This window comes from Semicossyphus pulcher, unplaced genomic scaffold (assembly GCF_022749685.1).
Source record: "Semicossyphus pulcher isolate SPU_LCO1_2020_fin unplaced genomic scaffold, fSemPul1.0.p SCAF_4, whole genome shotgun sequence".
Classification (NCBI taxonomy): Eukaryota; Metazoa; Chordata; class Actinopteri; order Labriformes; family Labridae; genus Semicossyphus; species Semicossyphus pulcher.
The window spans coordinates 1,586,309-1,609,076 of record NW_027211715.1 but is presented as its reverse complement, the minus strand read 5'-3'; the positions used below and the strand labels follow the sequence as shown (position 1 = coordinate 1,609,076).

The 22,768-nt window shown below is 45.0% G+C and overlaps 1 protein-coding gene across 1 annotated transcript; it reads left to right on the top strand.

Annotated features, from left to right (window-relative positions):
- The first annotated feature begins 1,504 nt into the window (after nucleotides 1–1,504).
- On the top strand, nucleotides 1,505–20,564 carry LOC138607295 (protein-glutamine gamma-glutamyltransferase K-like). Its single transcript, XM_069679876.1, has 14 exons — nucleotides 1,505–1,571; nucleotides 5,923–6,212; nucleotides 6,302–6,493; nucleotides 11,368–11,619; nucleotides 12,715–12,833; nucleotides 12,914–13,021; nucleotides 14,430–14,607; nucleotides 14,690–14,828; nucleotides 14,911–15,103; nucleotides 15,331–15,484; nucleotides 16,174–16,458; nucleotides 17,129–17,289; nucleotides 17,372–17,508; nucleotides 17,606–20,564. The coding sequence occupies exons 2-14, from the start codon at nucleotides 5,924–5,926 to the stop codon at nucleotides 17,745–17,747; spliced, it is 2,349 nt and encodes a 782-aa protein (XP_069535977.1). The 5' UTR covers nucleotides 1,505–1,571; nucleotide 5,923; the 3' UTR covers nucleotides 17,748–20,564.
- The last annotated feature ends 2,204 nt before the right edge of the window (nucleotides 20,565–22,768 follow it).

Sequence of the window (22,768 nt, the reverse complement as noted above, 5' to 3'; positions counted from 1 at the left end):
TCTTTGTTTATTTAAGCAGTAGTGTATCCAGTATTTCAAAATGTAAACCTGATGGTAGCGCTAAAGTTAGAGTCACAGGATCACCAACGTCAAAAGGCGTCATCTTCTGGGCACCATGAATACAGGTATAGAAAAATGTTACTCCCAAGCATGGCAGTAATCTCTCTGCAAGTTTGTGAATTTTTCTCTGCTTCCTTTTTTCTTTTTCTTTTTTAAGATTATTCTTTTGTCTTTATGAGATGGGATAGCTGAAGATGGGTGATGAAGTGGGGGATGACATGCACCAAAGGATCGGCAGGCCAGGAATCGAACCTGCGATCAGTGCGACAGGGACTGTAGCCTCTATACATGAGGCTACGTGTTACTTTTTTAAAACAGTAACGGAACATATTGACATGCCAGCCGTTTCCTGACAGTTAATCCAAGCAGTTCGGACAAATTGTAAACATACAACTTTCCATCCAAAGAGAATAGATAGTAAAAATCTGGATGAATTTGAGGTCATTATCAGGTAAAACAACACATTTGATCAGGTATGGTTTGTCAAGCGCTAACATTAGCATCTGACCGTTTCCTCGCTAGGGATTTTCTCTCTCAATGCTAACCTTTAGCTCTTTGCTAACGCTGTTGTCTTACAGTAGACGATTTGCTGTCAAGTATGTTGTTTTCTCTTTAAATGTGGTTCGATGCTGCCACAGATTTTTACTACACCTTGTCTTTTCACTTGCTGATCAATCAGAAAGATCCACCTTTAATACAACTACAATTACAACCTGAGCTTCCACCATGAGCGCAGGGAAATACAAAATGTGCACATTGTGGATTTTCCTGCTTCTTTGGGATTTTTGTCAATTGCATCACAAATTAGGTAATTAAGCCTGAAGGGAGTTAACACCAGTGTTCTCTTAGTTTTTGCGACGTATTCAGGCTCCTTTCTGTAGAAGGCAACACCTCACAGAGTTGTGCAACTCAACCAACTCAACCAGTCTGAGTGGATAACTCCATTAACTCTCTCACAGGTGATGTTTCAGCTTTCAGACCTTCCGCTTCAGTATGTTGACACCCACCTGTTACACCGTCAGAGCTCTGCATGAGCAAGGTGGGGACCCACCCACACAGCAGGTGAGTAACATATTGATGGATCACAAGAATATTCGCATGTCGCAGGTAGGGGTGGCTGGATTCCATTTGACCGATTTGGCTTCTGGCTCCGGATTGGCTCATTGTCAAACGTCAAACTGTAGCTTACTACTCTTTTAATAGTAATGAAAAATACAATATGATAATAGTGAGAAAAATAATAAAAATAGAGATAGTGGGACAAAAACTAGTCTATTATAGAATAAGCAGCCAAAATTGTCATTTTTCAGAATGGGATTTGGTTGCTGGGCTCCAAAGTGATTTGAGTTGTTGCCACAGGAGAAATATCTGCAGCAGGAGGGCGTGTCCTCGCTGTCTTCAAGTATTTAAAAGGAGGTCTGAACTTGTCGTCTGTCAAACACAAAGAACACAACGAACGAAGATTTCCTCCTCAAGTCTGCAATTTCACATTTCTTCTGCCAGTGAACTGAGTGAGTTTGAATCAGCTGCTTTACATGTTTTCATAGTTTGATTTATGAGTTTATGTTCAGTCAAAGTCATTTACGTACTTGTGTGCTCCTCTATCAGACGTTTTCTGTAGTTTTTGGTCAAAGAGATGGTTCCTATAAATAAGTTCTGCCTCACTGTGAAGCCACGATTATGCAAATAATAGTCTAAAGTGCCTTTTCTTGCATGAATAATTCTCTGAGACTAAATGTGCTGTCTGAAAGGATTTGTATTCTTCACTCACAGCTGTATGAGACAGCTATAAAATATATGATTTACTTGTGAGAGTAGAAAGACTGCAGGGGATCTCTTCCTTTCAAAAATATGTTATAAATCACACATGACTCCAGGCAACACAGACCAACAGGAGCCGAAACTCTGCTGCTAAATCAAGTGAAGTAAAACAAAACACAGACACATTTTGTCAAATTTAAATGAACGTAACAAAAGATTTTCATTCCTGGGCTCAGGGACAAACATCAAATGAAGAGTTTGCGAGTCAAATCAAAGCTGTAAAAGCTTTTATTCTGACATCATCAGACATGAGCGGCCCAAGGCGATGGGTCATGAGTGAGGCAGAGGGGTGCACATGGATCAGCACCCTCTTTGAAGACACTGTGATGAAGAGCACATGTTAAGTCTGCTGCTGGAGTGAACTTAAACATCGAGCCAAATGTTCCAGATCTGTATGTGTGATTCAGTCAGGCAGGATGTTGGTTGCAGACATGAACCGTGTGGTCCAGTGGGAGCCACAGAGACTCGAATCGGAGAGAATCAGGTTTTACGTATGGAGGACGAAAGCTGCCAAAAGTTAAATCTACAAACAACTTGATGAATAGATAAACACTTGGTTAAATGTTACAAAATAAATTATTCATTGATACAATGTGATATAAATCAATAATTATAGCAATAATAACAATAATCACAGGAATAAGAAGGAGGTAGGCCATTTAGCACCTTTCTAAACAATGTTTTTAAATGTGCTAAACAGCAATAGCAGAATAAACTTTAATGAAGTGACAATGGAGTGGTAACTATTTAATGAGTACATGATAACTATTGAATAATAACAACAACTGATTAAGTAGACTTAAAGGCACATCTACTAATGTTTATTTCATTTATTTTCTATACCTTGCATTAATTACCTTTTAAAATTAAGTTAATTTTAAAATGTATTTCTTTATTGGTGCATTATTTTTTAAATATAATTTAAAATAATATAAAGATTTTAAATATGCATTTGTGCATTTATTTACCTTTTTTTTTTCCATTGTCTTATTATTTTCCTGCTGTATTTTCACACTGCCAACAGCAAATCGGGCAATAAATTTGACAAATATTTTTGAAACCTTTTTTTAAATGTATCAATACTTTTTATTGTTATTATTTAATTTTGATTTTGGCAGCTTTTACCTGCCATAGAATCCCAGCCGAGGGTGAAATGATGAGAATCTGAGCCAATAGCAGGCTCTGCTGTCAGACATCTTATCAGCATCATCAGGTCACATGTGTCACTCTCTCTGCTGAAGGTTTCACCTCCTCATGTCTGCTGTCACTGCTCTGCAAACACTTTGGATTTATTTCATTGATTATTTGATTCAGCAGAAACGTGATTTATTGATCGGTGGGCGGGTCCCTTTTCTGGGTCTAAGACTCCCTGAAGCAGATGGAGCAAAACGAGTCCATGAAATGTTTCTCCTCCAGCAGCCTCATAGTTTTGGTGCGTGGTGGATTTAATTTAAGGGCCCATCCTGCTGTGAACTTTCACAACACACTGAGGCTTCCCAGTTAGAATCGCTGTGCTGCTACATGAACTGTTTTTGGGATGGAAAAGTTTGTCGCTCAGCTTCTCCAGTCAGAAATATTTCAACAACAACTTCATGGAGTAAAGACATTCATGTTTCCCAGAGGATGAATCCTTCTACCTCTGGAGGCCCACTGACTTTTTCTTTACTGCCATGATGAGGTTGACCTTTTCGGTTTGGATGTCTCCACAACTGTCGGAGGAGCTGACATGAGACCAGATACTTCTTACCTCAGTCAGGATCAGTTTTAACCCTTAACTTTGATCTTGCATCACCAAATTAATCTGCCAAAAATGAATTAATAATGTATGCTTATAATATACATTCATTTATATATTTATGCACTGTATATATTTATATTAAGCTTTTTACATATAGCCACTTTTGCACTTTTCTTAGCTAAGTTTGACTCTGGTTTAGAAACAGATTTCTAAGTGTTTTTATGTTCAGTGTTAGATGTGGTGTCTTGATTGTGATTGTAGCTGCTGGGACAGTTTAACTTCCTGTAAAGGGTTGATACAGTTTAGATCTAACTGTTGCAAGCATTTTTCTAGCACCTCAAGACTTTGCTTCTCAGAGATGTTAGCATGGCTTTGCCTCTTTCTTTTAGCACCTTTATGTCTCAAAAACCTAAAAGTCATTGTTTTATTTGCTGTTCTGTTTGCAGTTTTTAGTACATACTGTATTTTATGAATGACTGAAAGCTGCTGAGCTCATCAAACAATGAGAGATAAGAAAGTAGATGAAGTGATGATCTAATGCACATACCGTAGCAGGTAGCATGTTCAGACTCAGATTTTTGTTTTGTTAATCTGCTTTCAGTCTTGCATGTCGGCAGTTATTATGACTCTCAGTCCGGCGCTAGGTGGAGGCGTTCTCTGACTTGCTAAAGAGTCTTTCTGGCATTAATTCTCTCAATCTTTTGGCAACATGAATAGGGAGTGATCTCATTGTCAGTCCTGGTTGCGTCTTCAGAGCCTGTTGAGTCACTCGTAACTGTCAGTAAAGTGTGTCCGCTTCTTGAAAAGAAGGAGCTAAATGAGCCGACAGAGAAAAGAAGGATTCGCAGAATTCATGAATTATTTGATTCTTTGACAGTTCACCCGAGATATCGGACTTTAATCTCCGCCGCCGAGAGGTTACAAAGCCAGTTTTGATCTTTACACACAGGAAGGTAATTTGTTTCACGGCACATTTGTGAATCGGAGCACGTGCTCACCTCCCAGGGAAGCCTCCTGGATGCTTTCAATGACTCACATCAGATTGTAATTCAGCTCCGGATGTGTCCTGATGGTATCACAGAGTCAGCAGACGCTCCGCTCGATGCCACTACAGGAGAATGTTCTGTTTGCACAAACCTGAAATTAACTATTCAAGATCAGGTTTTTACAACAAAAAAAGGCAGTGTTGAACGCGCCCTGTCTGATCGGGCCCTAAGTCTGTTTTAAATCGCTCTGTGTGTTTAATATTTGCTTTTATTCAAGGACATTTTTACAAAGAAAACATAAAAACAATTAAATGAATCGTGTCCTGACGTTAGCAGCAGCTAACAAGTGAAAGGATTCGCTTTTCCTCCGCCACTGTTGTTTACAGAGTTGATATCAGAAGTCCCGCCCCTTCTTGATTTTGATTGGCTGGTGAGGGAGACGAGTGCAGCGGTGTTCTACTCAGCGACAAAAAACAGCTGACACCGAGGAATGAGCTTTTGTAAAGGAAATAGGCGCTGCCAGTGCTAAATGCTGTTAGTGGACACAGGCCTTTAAAGCAATTATCTAACTTCTCTAAAAATAATGGATGAAACGTTAAAATAGCTAAAAGTAGCCTCATAAATTGGTCGCTAAAGTCATGCATGTGATGAAAAAGCTAACGGTTCAGCTGTTTAAATAGTGAGCTGATGTTTAGAAGTTTAAGTAGCTAAAGATGGTTGAACATCCCGCCGCTCTCCAGACTCCACATGTTGTATCGTGGTGTGTTTGAGTTCGTCTGACAGGGCCGTGGTGCCTTTCACAAAAACTGTAATAGACCCAAAAGAGCAATTATTTCTCCGTCTGTCTAAAAGCAGAACTTTTTTGAAGCAGCTCTCATTTTCACATTCTGCTGTTGCTCTGTGATTTTTATTGTAACTGACAATGCTGAACATTACATTTAGAAACACACAAAGACCTTAAATTAGAAACGTCTCCCTCTCAGAAATTCAAACGTGTTGTCGTGTCGGGGCCATAATGAGGCTGTCGGCACACATCACAACACTGTGGTGATAAAGAGGATTCAAAGTGAGTCAGTCAGCTGCCGCTTGTACAAAAAGGCTTTTTACTCCACGACAGAGGTAATGGGACAACGGATTCCTATCCGAAGCTTAATGTGTGCCGTTTTTGGAATATGAGATGTGTTTTTGAACACTTTGCAAAGGAAGTGTGAACACCGGAGTTTTAACAGCTTGTAAAGAAGACGAGCTGCGAATGTAAAACTAGTGTTGTCCTTTAGGAAACGATGCATGATGATTGAATGTTTGTCTTCCTCTCAGGATGCCTGTAGAGACGCGGTCCATCAGAGACAGGTCTGCAGTGGGTCGGTTTCCATCTGTGACTCTGGGGTTTGGGGACGACACAGACGAGGAGTTAGAGAAGGAAGAGGAAGCGGAGGAGAGCGAGACTGACAAAGAAAATGCGTGTCAGTGGTGGTGGTGGAAGGTCTGCCCCTGCTGCCGCCCCAAAACAAAAGACGACGATGTCACAGAAACTTTGGACACAGCGGTCGATGAGCTCGATAAGGAGGACGGGGAGAAGCCTGGGAGTGAGGACAAGGAGCTGGATGGTAACTTGCAGAGCTCATAAAATATCTAATTTATCAAACACCGGAAGTTTCAGCCACATGACTTCACTCTGTGTCTTGTGTTTCTGCAGAGCTCCTCCTGAATGTGCGATCGATAGACCTGATGAAGAGCAAATCAGGGCCCAACCGCACCGAGCACCACACAGATCTCTACCAGAGTGAGGACTGTATCATCCGCAGAGGACAGACGTTCCAGATGTGGATCACCCTGTCTCGACCTTTTGACCCCAACACCGACAAACTTCACCTTAACCTTAAAACAGGTCAGTCACAGTCCTGGACACGGTTAAAGCTGCAGAACTCTAGCAAGCTTTGAATGAGCTGTTTACATAGATTGTAGATAAAAAGTCTGTGTCTGAGGCTAATACTCCTTCTGGCTAATTAGCCACCAGGTTTCCCACAGAAAGAGATTCTTTTTGTGGTGGTAGCTGACTGTAGTTATTTACTGATTAGATTAAATAAGCTAAAAGAGCTTCAGGAAAGTAGCAAGACAGCCGCTAGCTCGCACACATCTGCATAGGGAGAGCAAGTAGTGGGTTTAACGAGCTAACAAGCCAGGTACGGTGAGCACAGACACAGATAGCTGCTGACTAGTGATAACATATAAATAAAATAACAGTGTGTGCGACGTGTTGGACGGTCTGTTAGTCCAATAAAGCGCACACAGATTATCTAACAAACACGGACCAGAGGTTACGTTCAGTGACTGAGTTAGCTGAGGGGACACACAGCAGACAGCTAGCAGCTCCCACCTGTCACTCAAAGAGGCCACGCCCCTAATGCTGCATCACTTTAAGCCTTAATATAATGTAAACAGGTGAGCTGTATAAAGATTCTCCCCGTACAGTTGTCATGAAGAGAGAAATGAGCTATAGAGACCCAAACTGTTTTCTGTACCAGGCTGTAAACATGTTTATTTCTGCTGTAAAGTTTAACATGGGGCTCTATGGGGACTGACTCACTGCTGGAGGCAGCCTCAAGTGGACACCAGAGGAACTGCAGGGTTTTGACACTTCAGTGTTGGATTATCTTGTCATGAATCTTAAACAGAAAAATAGACTACAAATTCCATTGAATTGAATTGATTTCCTGACTGGCCTCTAATCTTAAGAGTCAAAGTGTGAAACTGGATGGATGCAATCCAGCCTACACACTCGCATGCTGCTCTGACCCTGCTTAAGTGCAGAGCTGCCTGATGATTAAGAATTTTTGGGCTGCGACAGGAAAGACGAGAGAAAGGCGATGGGGTGAGGACTGTGGGAGGAAACAAGATGTGCCATGAGGAAGTTTGTTTTCATGCTCATGTCTTGCAGTGTTATTTTGGCCGTCGTGTGTGTGCAGCACATCGCTTTAAAGATGGAGGGGGAGAGAGGGAGAGAGGGAGGAAGGGGGAGGGAGAGGGAGATTTTTGTTCACCATTGCTATAGTAACAGTCCTCGTTTCTAAGTCCCAGGGAGAGTCCTCGGCCCTCCTCGAGCTAAAAATCCAGAGTACAATTCAGCATCAATTCTGCCTCCATCCAACTGTCAGAGCCTCAGCCCGCCACCTGTTTACCCAGCGTTCATCTCTGCTGCTCTGTCACTGTAAGAGAGAGGACACAGACAAATATAGATCCTATAATTATAGCCATGTGTGATAACCAGTGAAGCTTGAAGATAATAATTACAACGTCTCTTTTACAGAGAGGCTGTGCGCCCGAATCAGGAAGGAAAATTTGACCCTGTGTTCAGTGTTTGATAATGAGAAACATGCACAGCTTCATTACGGCTGCTTTTATGCAAATAAAGCCTCTAAAATATGTTTTTTTTAATGATTTATATTCAATATTTTTCCTCGAGAGAAAGAGAGTTTATCGGTGCAACCCATTAAGTACAAAATGTGATTTAACTACACATCATGCAGTCATTTAAAAAAGGCCATCTGTTACAGCAGAGATGACCTGCAGGAGGACAGCAGCTGCACTAAATGCCAGTTTTAGTCTTCTGTAAATCATGCCACCACTCCCCCAATGATCGATGACGAGAGCAGAAAACGGAGCCATCCTCCTGCTCATATCTCATTTCAAACGGTGCATGACAAAGCCTGCACTCAGTCCAAACGCCGTACCCTGAGCCCGGAGCCCCCCAGCACGGCGCTGATCACAGCCCCATCCCAGCGCAGACTTGTTTTCACAACTCGACGGCAGCTGAGTGCTCTGACTTTGTGCTTTTCCAAGCGTTTCAAAGTCTGAGGCCGCGCTAACAACGCAGAGAGGCTGCAATTTTCATAACACCTCACAGATTGAAAGTGTGTGGAAGATTGAACTGCAAGCTGACAATTTGGCTGCTCGGAGGGTCTCACCTGTTGCTGTGTTTTTCTGGGGTGGGGGGGATGAAGGTCCCTGATGTCAGAACAATCAGGAGGACTTTTCTCTGCAGGGAGCAGGAATGTGTTCAGAACATTTCATGGCAGCTCAGGGAGAGCTGTTGAAGGAGTATTTTGTTTTCTTGTTAAGAGTCAGAGAAGAATCAGATCACTCACCTGCAGCTACAGTCAGCAGACGCTCATCGCAGCATCACGGGGAGAGCAGCCAAAATCTGACTCTGATGAGCATCTGCTGAATTTAAATCCCATGTGAGGAGTTTTTATCTGGTTATGAAGCAGACTGAAATTCATCCCGATGTCTCTTTATGAGCTACAATAGCAAGAAAGAAGATTATTTTTATACAGTTCATTTTATTGTCTGTAACGCTGCCAGACGAGCAGGTTAACAGCCCGCTGCAGAAACATGAAGGTTCACAGTGAGCGTTGCGTTTGAAGCAGACGTACAGGACGCACGCTCAGGACCAGATCAGCAAGAGAGAGACGTACAGCTATGCGTTTACCTCCCAGGACTCTGAAGCAGGGCGTCACGTCTACAACAATACTTTGCTAAGTCCTATAAGAGGCGTCAAACCCAGAGTGATTCAGAGGCGGAGCATGTTGTTCGCCCTTTTGAAAGACTGTTTTTCCCTCCCTGCCCTTCTCGCAGTCGTACAGTGTCTGCGTCTGAAGCTGGCTGCGCTGCGTCTGTGGTGTCTTGGTGGGTTACAGCTCCTTCACACTCGTTTCCCTCTCATGGTGAAATCACAGCGCAGCGACTCGGTTCTGTTAAGACATCTGCAAACACAGCCAACAAAGACACGGTCACACCCTCACAGGGTGGAGGATCAAACCCAGGGAGGGTCAAGTTTTCCACATTCACTTTAATCCAGGCTCAGACCTTTTTGGACTTTTTTTGCGAACGGACCCCGCCCTAGACTTTCAGGAGAATCGGGTGTGGGATGTTTGGCCCAGATTATCTGATTGTCACGGTTAACAGTGCAGGCAGCAGGGGAGGGACCAGAACGCAGATGGATACGGGAGGACTGGTGCAATTCAGCAGTTCTCTGTACAGGCAGGTACTTGCAGGCAACAGGTAAAAGGTTAATAGGCAGGTACATGTTTGAGTGACAGAATGGAAACTGCACGACTGATTAAAAGGAGGTGTGTAGATCGGGAGAGGAGGGAAACAGGAAGTCAGCGACACTGGTAATCGTCTCTCTTCATCTCAATCATTCAGAGCTGCAGCGATCGTTTCAAACATGTTGTAGGATTTTAAATATGAAGGATGATGTCTGTGCGGTCCAGCAGGACGATGATAGCCAATCGAGGGGAAGTCTACGAGGAGAGAGAGCTGCTGTCTCGCCAAGCAAAACAAACGTCATAGTCCCGAGGCTAACGTTAGCAATAAAACTGACCGAGGACAAACTGTGTCTCCCCTCATCAAGACTCGCTCTCTGTTCACTGCATCAGTCTGTTTTCAATGAGCTCACACAGGATCACATGAGTGATGCATTTCTCCCTCCGGCACAGAGATAGTAGCATAATATCTCTAGTGAGTGAGTGATTACTGTCAGATGTTTGTGAGAATGTTTGAGATTAGAGAGAGCGTCTGTGAGCTTCCTTCTTGTGACGGATGCACGATTTTACATCTTCAGTCTGGGACCTGAGGCCGCGCTGGCGCTCTTTAATCTCTATTAACAGTTTCTACATATGAGAGAGAATCTGTGAACATCGTGTGCAGAAAGAGGAAGCAGAAAGTATCGGCTGTAATGTAATCTGAGAACCCCGCGGCTGTCATCTGAGGACGATCAGATTTATCAGAAGTGCACATCATCAGCTCTGGTGCCCACATGCCATCTGCAGCCGCGTGCCCTGTGGAGATTAGGATTAAGGGTTCGTCTTCTGGGCAGTATGAACGTGCTCTGTCATTTTCGTGCATAACCGGACGTTACTTTCTTATTTCCTGTAGAAGACGCAGAAGGAAAAGACAGGATGAAATAAAGTAGGCTGTCTGTGTTCTGTCTGAACGTTGAGGCTCCTTCCCGTATTCCTCTCCTCTGAGATCACAGCGCAGCGTCTCAGCTGTGTTGAGACATTTGTAAACACAGCACACAAAGACACGGTCACACCCACACAGGGTGGAAGATCAAATCCACGAGAAGCGGAAAGCATCAGCTGTAATTTCATCCCAGAACCCATCAGCGGCCATCTGATGACGATTTAGTTTTTTATTTATCTCATAGATGTCGGCTCTCGTTTTCAACTCCATTCTTGCTCCTCAAATTACGAGCCGGACTGTAAGCCAGCTCACGGCACAGGAAGTCTTTGGCCGACGCTCTCGGAGGCTGTTGTTAGAGACATGGCTGAAGATGGAGGAGCTATTCCCCAACAGATGAATGTCATGTTGGAAATAGTTTGTTCTTTTATCAGAGGATATCCTGAGTTTGGTTCCCAGCAGAGGCTCAGTTTGTCTCTTTGAACACAGAGTTCAGACGCCTCACAAAGATGTTCTATTATAGTACAGCTACTAGATCAGTGTGTGTGTGTGTGTGTGTGTGTGTGTGTGTGCACCCCTAGATTCTCTCTGTACAGTTTCTATTTACTCAAACATTCCCCAGGTGAGTGAGGTAGGAATGCAGGTGTGGCATGAATACTGTTGCTGTACTTGAGTTTGGGCTCGGTCCGAACAACAAAAGCTACACACACACTCACACACACACTCACACACACACTCACACACACACTGTATCTTCCTTTGTGTGTGTGTGATGAGTGTGTCCTCTCACGTTTGCAGGCTCTCTGCCAGCTGTGGCGAAAGGAACCCACGTCATCGTCCCGCTGGTGGAGGATCTGGAGGACAGCCGCTGGGAGGCTGCGGTGGTGAAGCAGGACGACAAAAGAATCAAGCTGTCGGTGAACTCTGCGCCCACGGCCGTCATCGGTCGATATCAGCTCACAGTGGAGACAAACAGTCCAAGCGGACAGGCAGTTTCCACACACAACCCAGATAATGACATCTACATGCTGTTCAACCCCTGGTGCGAAGGTAAAGACCGGATATACGCTGTTATACTGTGACTGCTGCAGCCCACCCTGCACTATAGAGTAACAGCTCCCATACAGCATCAGAGAGCTCTGCATGCAAATCTGCTGAAGCACAAGATGTGTTGGATGCGTTTCAGACATTCATCCAACTCATTGATTCTTGCTTTAGTTTGCAGAGTGAAAGAATCTCTTTGGAAAAGGTTTCTTTGATGATCGGTTCCACTCTGAGTATTAACTATGTAACATGTTGTATCTTGCTTAATACCCGAGCGTGGCGGCCCTGAGAGCTCAACACACTGCGAGAAATCAAAAGAGACGAAACACAAGAAGGAGAAGAAATCTTCATCCATTTCACAACACAGGCAGAGCGTTTAGAAAACATGCTGCTAATACAGGAAACCCAACCAAACAGCAGAGCGAGAGGGGACGTGACTGCACGACACACACGGCTGGGACACACGGCTGAGACACACGTCTCCACGACACACACGGCTGGGACACACGGCTGGGACACACGTGCACACATTTGGTCATGTTGTCGTATTTGTGGCTTTTATCTAATTTATCTTGTTTTCTTAGTTTGTCTGCGTGTGTTCTTGAAAGTTTGTAACTGTGTAACAGAGCCAGGACGGTCGTTTCCTCCTGTTTACTCTCTCCAAGCTAAGCTAAGCTAACCAGCTGTCGCTGTATATTAAACAGATCAGACAGACATGTGAGTGTTATCCATCCTCTAATCTCACTCCCCACGAAAGACGCAATCACACGTATGTTCCAAGACAAAAGGAGCCAAAGTAAACATTCACATGAGCGCCGGAGCGTCTGAAGAAGGCTGACAGGAAACCTGCCGCTCATCAGACCTTCAGTCTAAAAGCTTTTGGTGGAACGAGGCTGCAGCAGCGTTCAGCATCATTACTGAAAACGTGTCCGTGAGGGAGAGAAGTGCTGAAATAATGAGCCCAAATATGTTGATGAATACCTGCACACTTACTGCAGGCCTTAATGTGAAGTGAAGACTCTCTGCAGGTGTAAAAGCTGCAGCTGAAAAAAAATCCCATAAAACTGGTAAAAAAACATGTTGTGACTTGTCCTCTGTCAGACGACACCGTGTTCATGGACTCTGAGGACGAGCGGCAGGAATACGTCCTGAACGACATCGGACGGATCTACTACGGCACGCAGAACCAGATCGGAGCGCACACGTGGAACTACGGACAGGTGAGAGAGCCGACTGATCTCTCAGTCTGTGATCAATAACAAGAGCAGCGTAGACTGACTGTTTGTCTGTGTGGTTTCAGTTCGATGACGGGATTCTTGCTGCGTGCCTCTTCGTCCTGGAAAAGAGTACGACTCCTCCGTCTGGTTGGGGAGACCCAGTCAATGTGGTGCGAGTCATTTCAGCCATGGTGAGACCGTGCAGACGACTTTGATCCCCCTTAAGTGAACTAACGTTCATCTTTCTCCTCACTGTGTGCTGGTGTTTATTTTGATTCATATTTAACCTGTATTTACCCAGGAGAGAAGTCTCATGGTTAGTAGTAGTTTTAGTGCTAACATAGCAACAAAAATCTTTCTGAAAACAAACACTTTTATGTTACAATTAAATTCACTGCACAATTAAAGCAGTTAAATAATAAAAACATCAGCCGATGCGTCGGTGCATCCCTGATTATACGAGAGTCCTGACCGAGACGGTCTGCAGCAGAATTAACAGTTCAGTTAAAAAGAACAAATTACAGAATAAACATCAAAGTTCAGCACATCTGCAGCCACATGTTCTTTCATCAAAGACACCTAAACTCCTTTACAACATGTGTTGTGCATCCAGCTCCCGAGGAGTAGGAGCAGGAAAGAACGTGTGTCCTGGTTCAGTACGAACTGAAGAGCCGGTTAGGAGCAGTAAGTCCTGGGAGTGGAGGCAATAAGTGCCTCTACTTTTATTTGAAGGATGTAGATCTGTAGGCGCAGACCAAGAACAGCCCGATGAATAAGAACACACCACTGGCTGCTCCAGCGCTCGGTGGTAAACAGAATCCAAAAACAGTAAACACCAATCAAAGAAAAGCTTGGGAGGTTTCAGGTGTGTGGCACGAGGACTGACTCCTGCGAGCTGTGCTTAAAACAAACAGGGACAAAGAGATTTAAAGTAAGGCGCTCCTTTTCTTTGAATCAGCGAGTAAAACTTTAGGATGCAGTGGTTCACGCTGTTGCCTCACAGTGAGAAGGTCACTGGTTCAAACCCCGGTTCAGACGTAGTGGTCCTTTCTGTGTGGAGTCTGCATGTTCTCCCCGTGCTCGGTGGGTTCCCTCCGGGTACTCCAGCTTCCTCCCACAGTCCAAAGACATGCTGGTTAGCTTCATTAGTGACTCTAAACTGCCCCGTGTGAGTGTGAGCGTGAAAGGTCGTCTCTGTCAGCCCTGTGATTGACAGGTGATCAGTCCAGGTGTAACCCTTCCTCTCGCCCAATGACAGCTGGGATAGGCTGTCCCTGAGCAGGATAAGTGACACTTTACTGCTGCTTATATGAACGTTAAACAAAAATGAAAAATAAAATAGAAACACTAAAAAAAGCTCCTTTGAACCACCTTTGTTCCTGATAACAGTTATCAGCAGGGGTTCAGCAGGACCTGCAGCATGCAGGGGTCGAAGCTGATGGTGTTTCATCCTAACAATGCACTGATGGACAGGACTGTTTTTGAAAAGCTTAAATATGCTCCACCTTTTGGTTGCCACGAAGGTCTGCACAGATAAACAGCGTCCTTATAGATGGCTCTTTTCTGGAAATAACAAAGTGGCTGTCCTCTGCTTCTCAGGTGAACTCTCCTGACGACCGCGGCGTCCTGGAGGGAAACTGGTCGGGAGATTACTCACTTGGAACGAGTCCGACAGTGTGGAGCGGGAGTGTGGAAATCCTGAAGGAGTACCATAAAAACGACGGCTCCCCCGTTAAATACGGACAGTGCTGGATCTTTGCCGGCGTCGTCAACACAGGTCAGCTCTCTGCTCGGTCACCTGTGCTTACCTGACGTTTGTTTGAACAGATGATTGACGCCTTATCGTCTCTTCCTCGCAGTGTTTCGCTGTTTAGGAATCCCCAGTCGAACCGTGACCAACTTCGCCTCAGCTCACGACACAGACGTCTCCTTGACGACAGATATTTACCTGGACGAGAACCTGGATCCCTTAGAGCACCTGAACGCCGACTCTATCTGGTACATGATTGTGAAGCTGCTTCTTGACGACATGTATCCTCTCCCGTTTATTTAGTCTGACCGTCTGTGTGTTCTCCTGCAGGAACTTCCACGTGTGGAACGACTGCTGGATGGCCCGTCCTGACCTGCCTCCAGGTAACGGAGGCTGGCAGGCTGTGGACGCCACACCTCAGGAGACCAGCCAGGGAACCTTCCGCTGCGGCCCGGCGTCTCTCGCTGCCGTCCGAAACGGTCAGGTGTTCCTCAAACACGACGCTCCGTTTGTGTTCGCTGAGGTTTGTGAAGCATTTAATCGAGCGCTGACCTTCAGAGAGAAAAGCTCTCAAACATTTTACAGTTTCCCCTCACACACCTCACCCCCAGGGGTTGTCGTGTCGTGTTGACAGATTGTGTGTGTTATGGGTAATAATGATGAGCCATACGGCACACGTCAAAGGATGAGAGATGTCACCATCTGCTCTGAGCTTATATTCATCCTCCCTCTCTTTCTTCTTTTGTGCAGGTGAACAGTGATAAAATCTACTGGCAGAGGAACGTAGACGGCACCTTCAGTCAGATCTACAGTGAGAAAAAGGCGGTGGGACACTACATCAGCACGAAGGCTGTCGGCTCTGACGCACGCATGGACATCACACACCTTTACAAACACCCCGAAGGTACGAAGATGCACTCACTGAAAAGGCCACTTAAAGGGACCATCTGGTACTTTGAAACATGGGCCCTATTCTGACGTGTTCTGGGATCTAAATGATCAATAAGTACAAACAGAATGTCTCCAGTAGATGTGCTCATCCTGCAGCAGTGAAACAGGCTGTGATGGCTGCAACATAATCCTTGATAGGTCAAAGGTTGTCCACTAAAAGTTCTTGTTGTTTCCACTGACAGGCTCAGATTGTTATTCTAAGTGTGTGACAACATGACGGAAAGGATCCCTACAGAGATAGACCTTTTTGTTACAGAGGAAGATGATTGTTTTAACAGTGATTTAACCTCACAGAACAGGAGCTGCTGCTCTGCTGCTGCCTCAGTTGGTGAATTTGTTCGTGTCACTACGCGTCTTTGGTGTTTTTAAATGGTTAGTTTGGATCCAACACAATATTCATGTAACACAAACAACACAAACAAACTGCTTGAGGTAGCGGTAGCTGAGAAACTCCTGTGTCCTGTCAGTGGAAACAACAAGAACTTTTAGTGGACGCACTTTGGACACCGAGGGTTACACTGCAGCCCTTACAGGCTGTCTCTCGGGCTGAGCTGAAGCAACCATCTGGAGGAACTTACCTTTATCACAGACACCTTTCATAAACAGTTTAACCCTCATGTTCGCTCTGTGTTGTGTTCTCAGGCTCAGAGCAGGAGCGCATCGCTGTAGAGACAGCGTGCAGCTACGGCTCCAAAGCGGAGGCCTACTCCTCCCCCACAGCGGAGGACGTCTCTGTGGAGGTGAGAATGGATGGAGAGGGACCTCAGATGGGAACAGATGCCGAGCTGACCTTCGTGCTGAAAAACAGCAGCTCAGAGGAGCGTAAGGTGGTCCTGCACAGCCAGGTGGCCGTCATGTACTACACGGGCGTCCACAAGGCCACAGTCAGGAGGGACAGGACGGACGTGGACCTGCTGCCCAACGAGGGTGAGTCGAGATGATGAGTCACGATGTGCATTTTTTGCAACTTCACAAGTGCAATTCACTTTTCACATGTTAAAAGCAGATGTAGAGACCTCCTCTTGCCTCGCCCCAGTCACTCTTTTTCTCTTATTAGCTTCAGACTCAGTTTTGGTGTCTTGCCTAACGAGCCAAGCCTGGGAAATGTTGCCTTCTGCTAATTAGCCTTGCCATATGTTAACCTTCCCACTGAAGGCTGCACCCACCCACTCAAGTTACAGAGTGTACGATCAGGCTTTCGTGGAGCAGAGTAGGAATGAGAGACGCACCGTCTCTATCTCTTAAAGGAAGAGTTAACAGGTACACGGACTTTAAACTCTCCATGGGGACTAAATGATACAGATGACGAATGTCTCCTCATCTCAGTGCAAACTCTCTGCAGACGTGGTGATGAAGCTACCTGATAAAGCTTCAGCTGAAAACTGCAGGAGGTTTGCATCAGGACATTAATGAAGCAGTACACTGCAGTTATAATGCAGCTAAAACACATGAGACCAAATGCCCCTTAAGGGTGCAGGAATGCTGATTTTGTTACTTTTGCACATAGACAGGCTAGCTGTTTGTGCTAAGCTAACTGGTGGAAGCTTTCAGAGATGATGACCCTTAAACATTCTCCTCCCTCCTCCTCTGTCTACAGAAAAGATGCTGGAGTGGACCCTGGAGTACAGCGACTACAAAGACCAGCTGATAGACCAGGCGGCTCTGATGCTGACCCTGTCGGGCCGCGTCAAAGAAACCCAGCAGGTCCTCGCCACGCAGTTCAGCTTCCGGCTCAGGAGCCCAGAACTCATCGTAAAGGTGAAGCAAACAGTGCATCAGGAGTTTATTACTTTCAAGAAGATTAAAATATGAATACTGATTACATTCTCTTCCCTCACAGCCGGTGGGGAAGGCCGTGGTCGGGGAGAAGATGTCAGCAGAGATTTCATTCACCAACCCGCTGCCTCAGGTGCTGAAGAACGTCATATTCCACCTGGAGGGACTCGGCCTGCTTAATGCACGAAAGATTCATTACGGGTGAGAAGGGAAACTTTCTATTGTACTCAGACTTCTTAAACCTCTGGCTACATTCCTCTTTATGTGACTCCGCTGTCATTTCCTGTCGTCCTCACAGAGATATCGGCAGCCGGGCGTCCGTGTCCCTGATCGAGCACTTCGTCCCCTCCCTGTCCGGGAAGAGGAAATTACTGGTGTCTCTGGGCTGTCAGCAGCTCACTCAGGTTTACGGCGAGAGCGACATCACGGTGGAGGAGTAAAGCGGCGCGGCGCTGTAGCAACCGGAGCTTTGAAAGCGAATATTGACTCTCATTTCCTCCACAGAGACGCTGACTCTACTTTTCTACGTCGTTTATATGGAAAGTTTAAATTTAGCACAGAGCTGAATTAAAAAGTGAACACAGAGAGCGCAGTGTGGTTTCCCCTCAGAATGAGCAGCATTACATCAAACTGCTTTACAGGACGGAGGATGTTGTGACGTCATGCAGGCGCGTAGGAAGAAGAGGTCAGACAGCGAGGCAGCTTCAGTGAAAGACTTTTGTAAAGAGATGCCCTTCAGTAAACTTATATTTATACTTGTAAAAAGGACATATTTATTTGATTGTGTTGACGGTGAGAATGATGTTATTTAAAATGTAAATCTGCTCTTATTATTAAAACAATGTCAAACTGATGCTGGGGTCAGCTGATGTTTGTGTGTTCGCAGCTCCTTTAAACTGCCGGCATGTCTCAAACAAAAACATGGAGCGAAGGTGCTGTGCAGGTAAACGTGCTCAGCATGCGACTCAAACCCTACAGACGCGTTCGGTTATTTTTTTTTCCTTGCACGATCACGTACATGTCACATTCACTTTTTCATACGGAAGCCCAAAGCAGACATTTTATTGACTCTGTTTCCCCTGATAACGAGTCCTTTCAGTTGTCTGCTCGAGATCTCGACTTATTTACCAACGCAGCACCACCGTAACGTCAGGCTTAACGGACCTCATCAGTGTGGCCGATGGCAGCATGGCCTGCTCTGTGACATCACAGCGAGCAGCCTGTTGTTCTGTTTCCTGTCACGTTTATGGTAAAATAAACAGGTAAAGGTGCAGACTTGATATTTAATTAAACAAAAAAGGCAACAAACTAAAGCTTACTGATAGAGTCCCAGGAACATAAATCCAACAAAGAGGTCCAACAAAACAGGAAACAAATAATCGACAGGAAAAGAACGGCTGAAGCAAGGACACGGTAACACTGAGGAATATACAGGACAAAAGACGACGAACTGGCAGAGAGACACGGGAGCACAGAGACTAAATAAACTAGGAGGTGAGGCTAATCACACACAGGTGAGACAATCAAGGGGCAGGTGGAAACAACAAGGGCGGGGCACATAATCAAACAGGCTGGAAACGCACACAGGCAGGAAGTAGACCAACACGAGAGACAAGGTGACAAAGTCAAACACCAATAAAACACAAATGAAATACAGAACTAATCAACAAGAATGAATGAAACACGAGACAAAGTGACGAGGTAAAACAGGAAACATCGAATTACCGAAACACAAATCAAAAACACCACTAAACTAAAATAGAGCTCGTGACAGTTTTCAACATCGACAGAAAATGATCCTGTTTTCACGAGAGAACCAGCTTTGTTACCTCGAGATAAATAAGTCGAGATCTCCAGAACACAACCGGAAAATAAAATATATGCATGTCCACTTAGGGCTTCCGTACTTTCACACACATTATTACACTAAATTAGCGGCATGTAGGCGACTGATCTCCTGATCATTCATACACATTTGGAGTTGGTTATCTTGCCATGCTGGGGCTGGGGATCCAATCGCCGACCTCGCTATCAGAGGGTGACCCACTCATCCACAGCCGCCCCTATGTTTGAGAAGAACCTCTGTCAGTAGCCCTCACATGTTTAACTCATTGGTAGGATGAGGGTTAAACTTCTGTGTTGTGGTGGACAGAAAGTGAGTCATCAGGGCGACACGTCATCTGAACATGAAGCAGAGAGCACGGCTGGTGACGCAGGCAGGAAGTGGGATCTCATGGTGCATTCAGGGATCACAGGATCTGGAGATCTCATGTCAGATTTTTCTTTTCTCTAACGAATCGCCTGATTAAAATTTAGAATAAGCCCGTACCCCGAGAGACGTGTGTGTGGAGCTCACCTGACTGTATGAGGGGAAGAGATGCAGCTCAGTTTAAATAGCACCTAAAGGGGCTGTCAGGGGCTGTCAGGGGCAGCTGATTGGTGTTAATTATTCTATGGGGGCAAAACTGTTGTAACTCTACACTTACAGAGCAGATTAAAAACATTTGGATTTTGTCCCCATAAAATAATGCACCTAACAGCATCAATATCAAACATCCATCCATTATCTACACCGTTTATCCTGCTCGAGTCGCGGGGGGGCTGGAGTCTATCCCAGCTGTCACTGGGCGAGAGGCGGGGCTACACCTCGACAGGCCGCCTGTCAATCAACATTCACACCTACGGGCAATTTAGAGTCACCAATGAAGCTAACGAGCATGTCTTTGGACTGTGGGAGGAAGCCGGAGTATCCGGAGGGAACCCAGGCCTGCACGGGGAGAACATGCAGACTCCACACAGAAAGGCCCACTACGTCTGAACCGGGATTCAAACCAGGAACCTTCTAGCTAAGGCGAAAGCACTAACCACTGCGCCACCATGCAGCCTAATATCAAACATGAAATATTCCATTTAAAGCAACTGTCAGGAACTTTTATTGTGTGGATTTTGGCGCCCCCTGTGGACAGTATGTAGTTCCACTTAGAGCTCTGGTAATCTTGAAATCTGGATCTGGATCAGGTTGATTCAATCCAGTTTGACAAGGACGAAAGGAAGACGGATTAGCTGAGCCTGGAAAGTGCTGATCCAGAATAAACTTTTTGTTCAACTGGGTCCTGTAGATCATCCATGATGGTACCCAACCCTGCTTCATTCAGAGTTTAAAATGATCCACTCAGGATCCACTGTAACTCTAACTGTGAACTTTTCTTCTCTTTCATTTCTTCCTGCTTTAGATAATCCCCCAAATCTTCCTCCAAATACACGAAAAATCCTCGTTTTTATTAAAGCGTGTGTCAGAGGAACCTCAGATCACAGTGGACGAGGCGCTCTTTTATTCAAGCTTTATTTATTTGAGTCGTTTCACAGATAACTAAAGATCTTAATGTTTGCAGCAGGGCTCTGTGGCCGGGCGTGGAGACTGTTTTATTTTCATGCGTTGTGTAAATCCCTGTTTTTGATTCTCAAAGTTGATTTAAAATAGAAAGACACGATTAATCATCTTGTGCAGCAGCTACTATCAGAAGACTGACAGCTCATAATATCACCAAACCATATTATTCTCGTTATGTTACATGCCTCCTTCCCTCCTACGTACGCCGCAGAGGCTGCTGCAGAGATCCAGCCTGCAGACGTGGCAGCGAGCCGAGGTGAAATATGTTAATACACCCCGAACCCTGTGAGAGTTCATGTTTCACACTTTGTGTTGTTGGAAATTTTCCAGCTTCCTGTTTTCACAAACACGCTGCGATGTCAAAGAGAGACGCTGATTTAATCACTAACTCTCCACAAGTGTTCCTGCGGCCTCTTCACTTTGTTTGGATTGTTTGCTAAAAGGGTTTTTACACTTTGTGCTTGGAGCCGGCTGCGCTGGGATAACTCAGCATCTACACCAGAGAAATCCACCTGCCCAGGTGGAGAAGCACAGGTGGAATCAGTCACATAAATGACGACTGATCCCAGTTAACTGTGTCAGAGAGCATGTGACCTGGTACTGAGGAATCAGCTATCAGTTATCAGCTGCACCTGTGTGTCATACACAAGATGACACAGGTGCACAGAAACACCTGCGCACAGTGATTTAGTGCTCAACACTCACTGCAACAAAAAGAGCGTTTGTGTCGAGACCACCTGACCGTGTTTATGTTTCTTACCTTGTGAAGACGTTCATTTGGACTGCAGACGTTTAAATTTGGTCTTCAACTTATTTTTCTCCATCAAACATTTTTTTCTCCGTCTGCATGCGAGCAGGTCTCAGAGCTTTCAGTGATGTTTGCTCCATCAGCGTCTGACTGACCCAACAAAAACCTTTTAACTGAACTCACGTCACGGACTGCTCTGCTTTCAGGAAACAGGAAACAAAAACAACAACAAAAAGTCTGTTCCTGACACTGACTCCAAATTGTGCTCACAGAAATCAGATTGTTGTGACAGTCGACAGGAAAAAAGAAAATTCACTGTCCCCCCCAATATACAGAAAATCTGCCCTGGTATCTGCACCCTGTCAACTGACCGGTCTCCCGTTGTTTCAGATTTATTTTCAATTTATTTCCATTTGTTGAGGAAAACACAAGTGTGTGTGTGACACCGCTCCCAAATGTACCCTTGGTTGTAGCCAGCACACACCGGTGTGTTCGCTACAGAAGCGCTCCGTCTGTTCAGGGTTGCCAGGTTCACAGATTCCCTTTCAGGGCTCCTTTTGAATCGTTGCTGCGGGTTGAATTTTCTTGTCTGCTGGTGGGTAGACCTATAGTGCACAATTACATGAATACCATCAATAAATAAAAATTTAGCAGACAAAATACAGTTTAATATAACATAGTGAAGCAACATGATAAGGTGTGAAGGAGGAGAGAGAAGATTACAAATGAGTATTTTTCTGTTAAATTGTCTTTGTTCAAGTCAATATCAGATTATCAGATATTAGATCGTCCCTTTAATTCTATGATTTCATTCACATCAGAGTTTTCTGTGTAAATGCACAGAAATATTCTCAAATCAGCAAAACACAAATTGACTTTGACTGACTTTAAAGGTCCCATATTATGCAAAATTCCCTTTGGAATGGTTTCCTAACAATAACATGCGCCCCCTGCCCGTCTACAAACCCCCCCGACATGAGAAAAGTCTGTCCTCTCCTCTCTTGCTCCACTTTTCAGAAAATGTGTGCTGAAACAGCCCGATTGCAGCTTTTCCCTACATGACGTCATGAAGGGCAATAACACCTCCTCCAGGTTGGTGACCCCGCCCCAGATAAATGTTTGGTCTGCTCCCTGAAACTTCCTCGCGGGCGCTATTTTGTTCCTCTCGCAAACGCTGCTCCGGTAAAATAAACATGGCGAAGGTATGGGCAAAGCACGGCAGGTGCTCTGTTGTTGGCTGCACAAACGAGCACAGGAGTCTATTTTTACCTCCTTCGTCTGAGGTCATGTTGCTTTACTGTATCGGCCTACCGAGCGTGATA

Excerpts from the sequence above, each read along its gene's own strand:
- LOC138607295 (XM_069679876.1), top strand. The coding sequence starts at position 5,924 with ATGCCTGTAGAGACGCGGTCCATCAGAGACAGGTCTGCAGTGGGTCGG. Across the intron at positions 13,022-14,429 it reads TGCGAGTCATTTCAGCCATG|GTGAACTCTCCTGACGACCG; the intron begins GTGAGACCGTGC and ends TCTGCTTCTCAG. Across the intron at positions 15,485-16,173 it reads CCTTTACAAACACCCCGAAG|GCTCAGAGCAGGAGCGCATC; the intron begins GTACGAAGATGC and ends TTGTGTTCTCAG.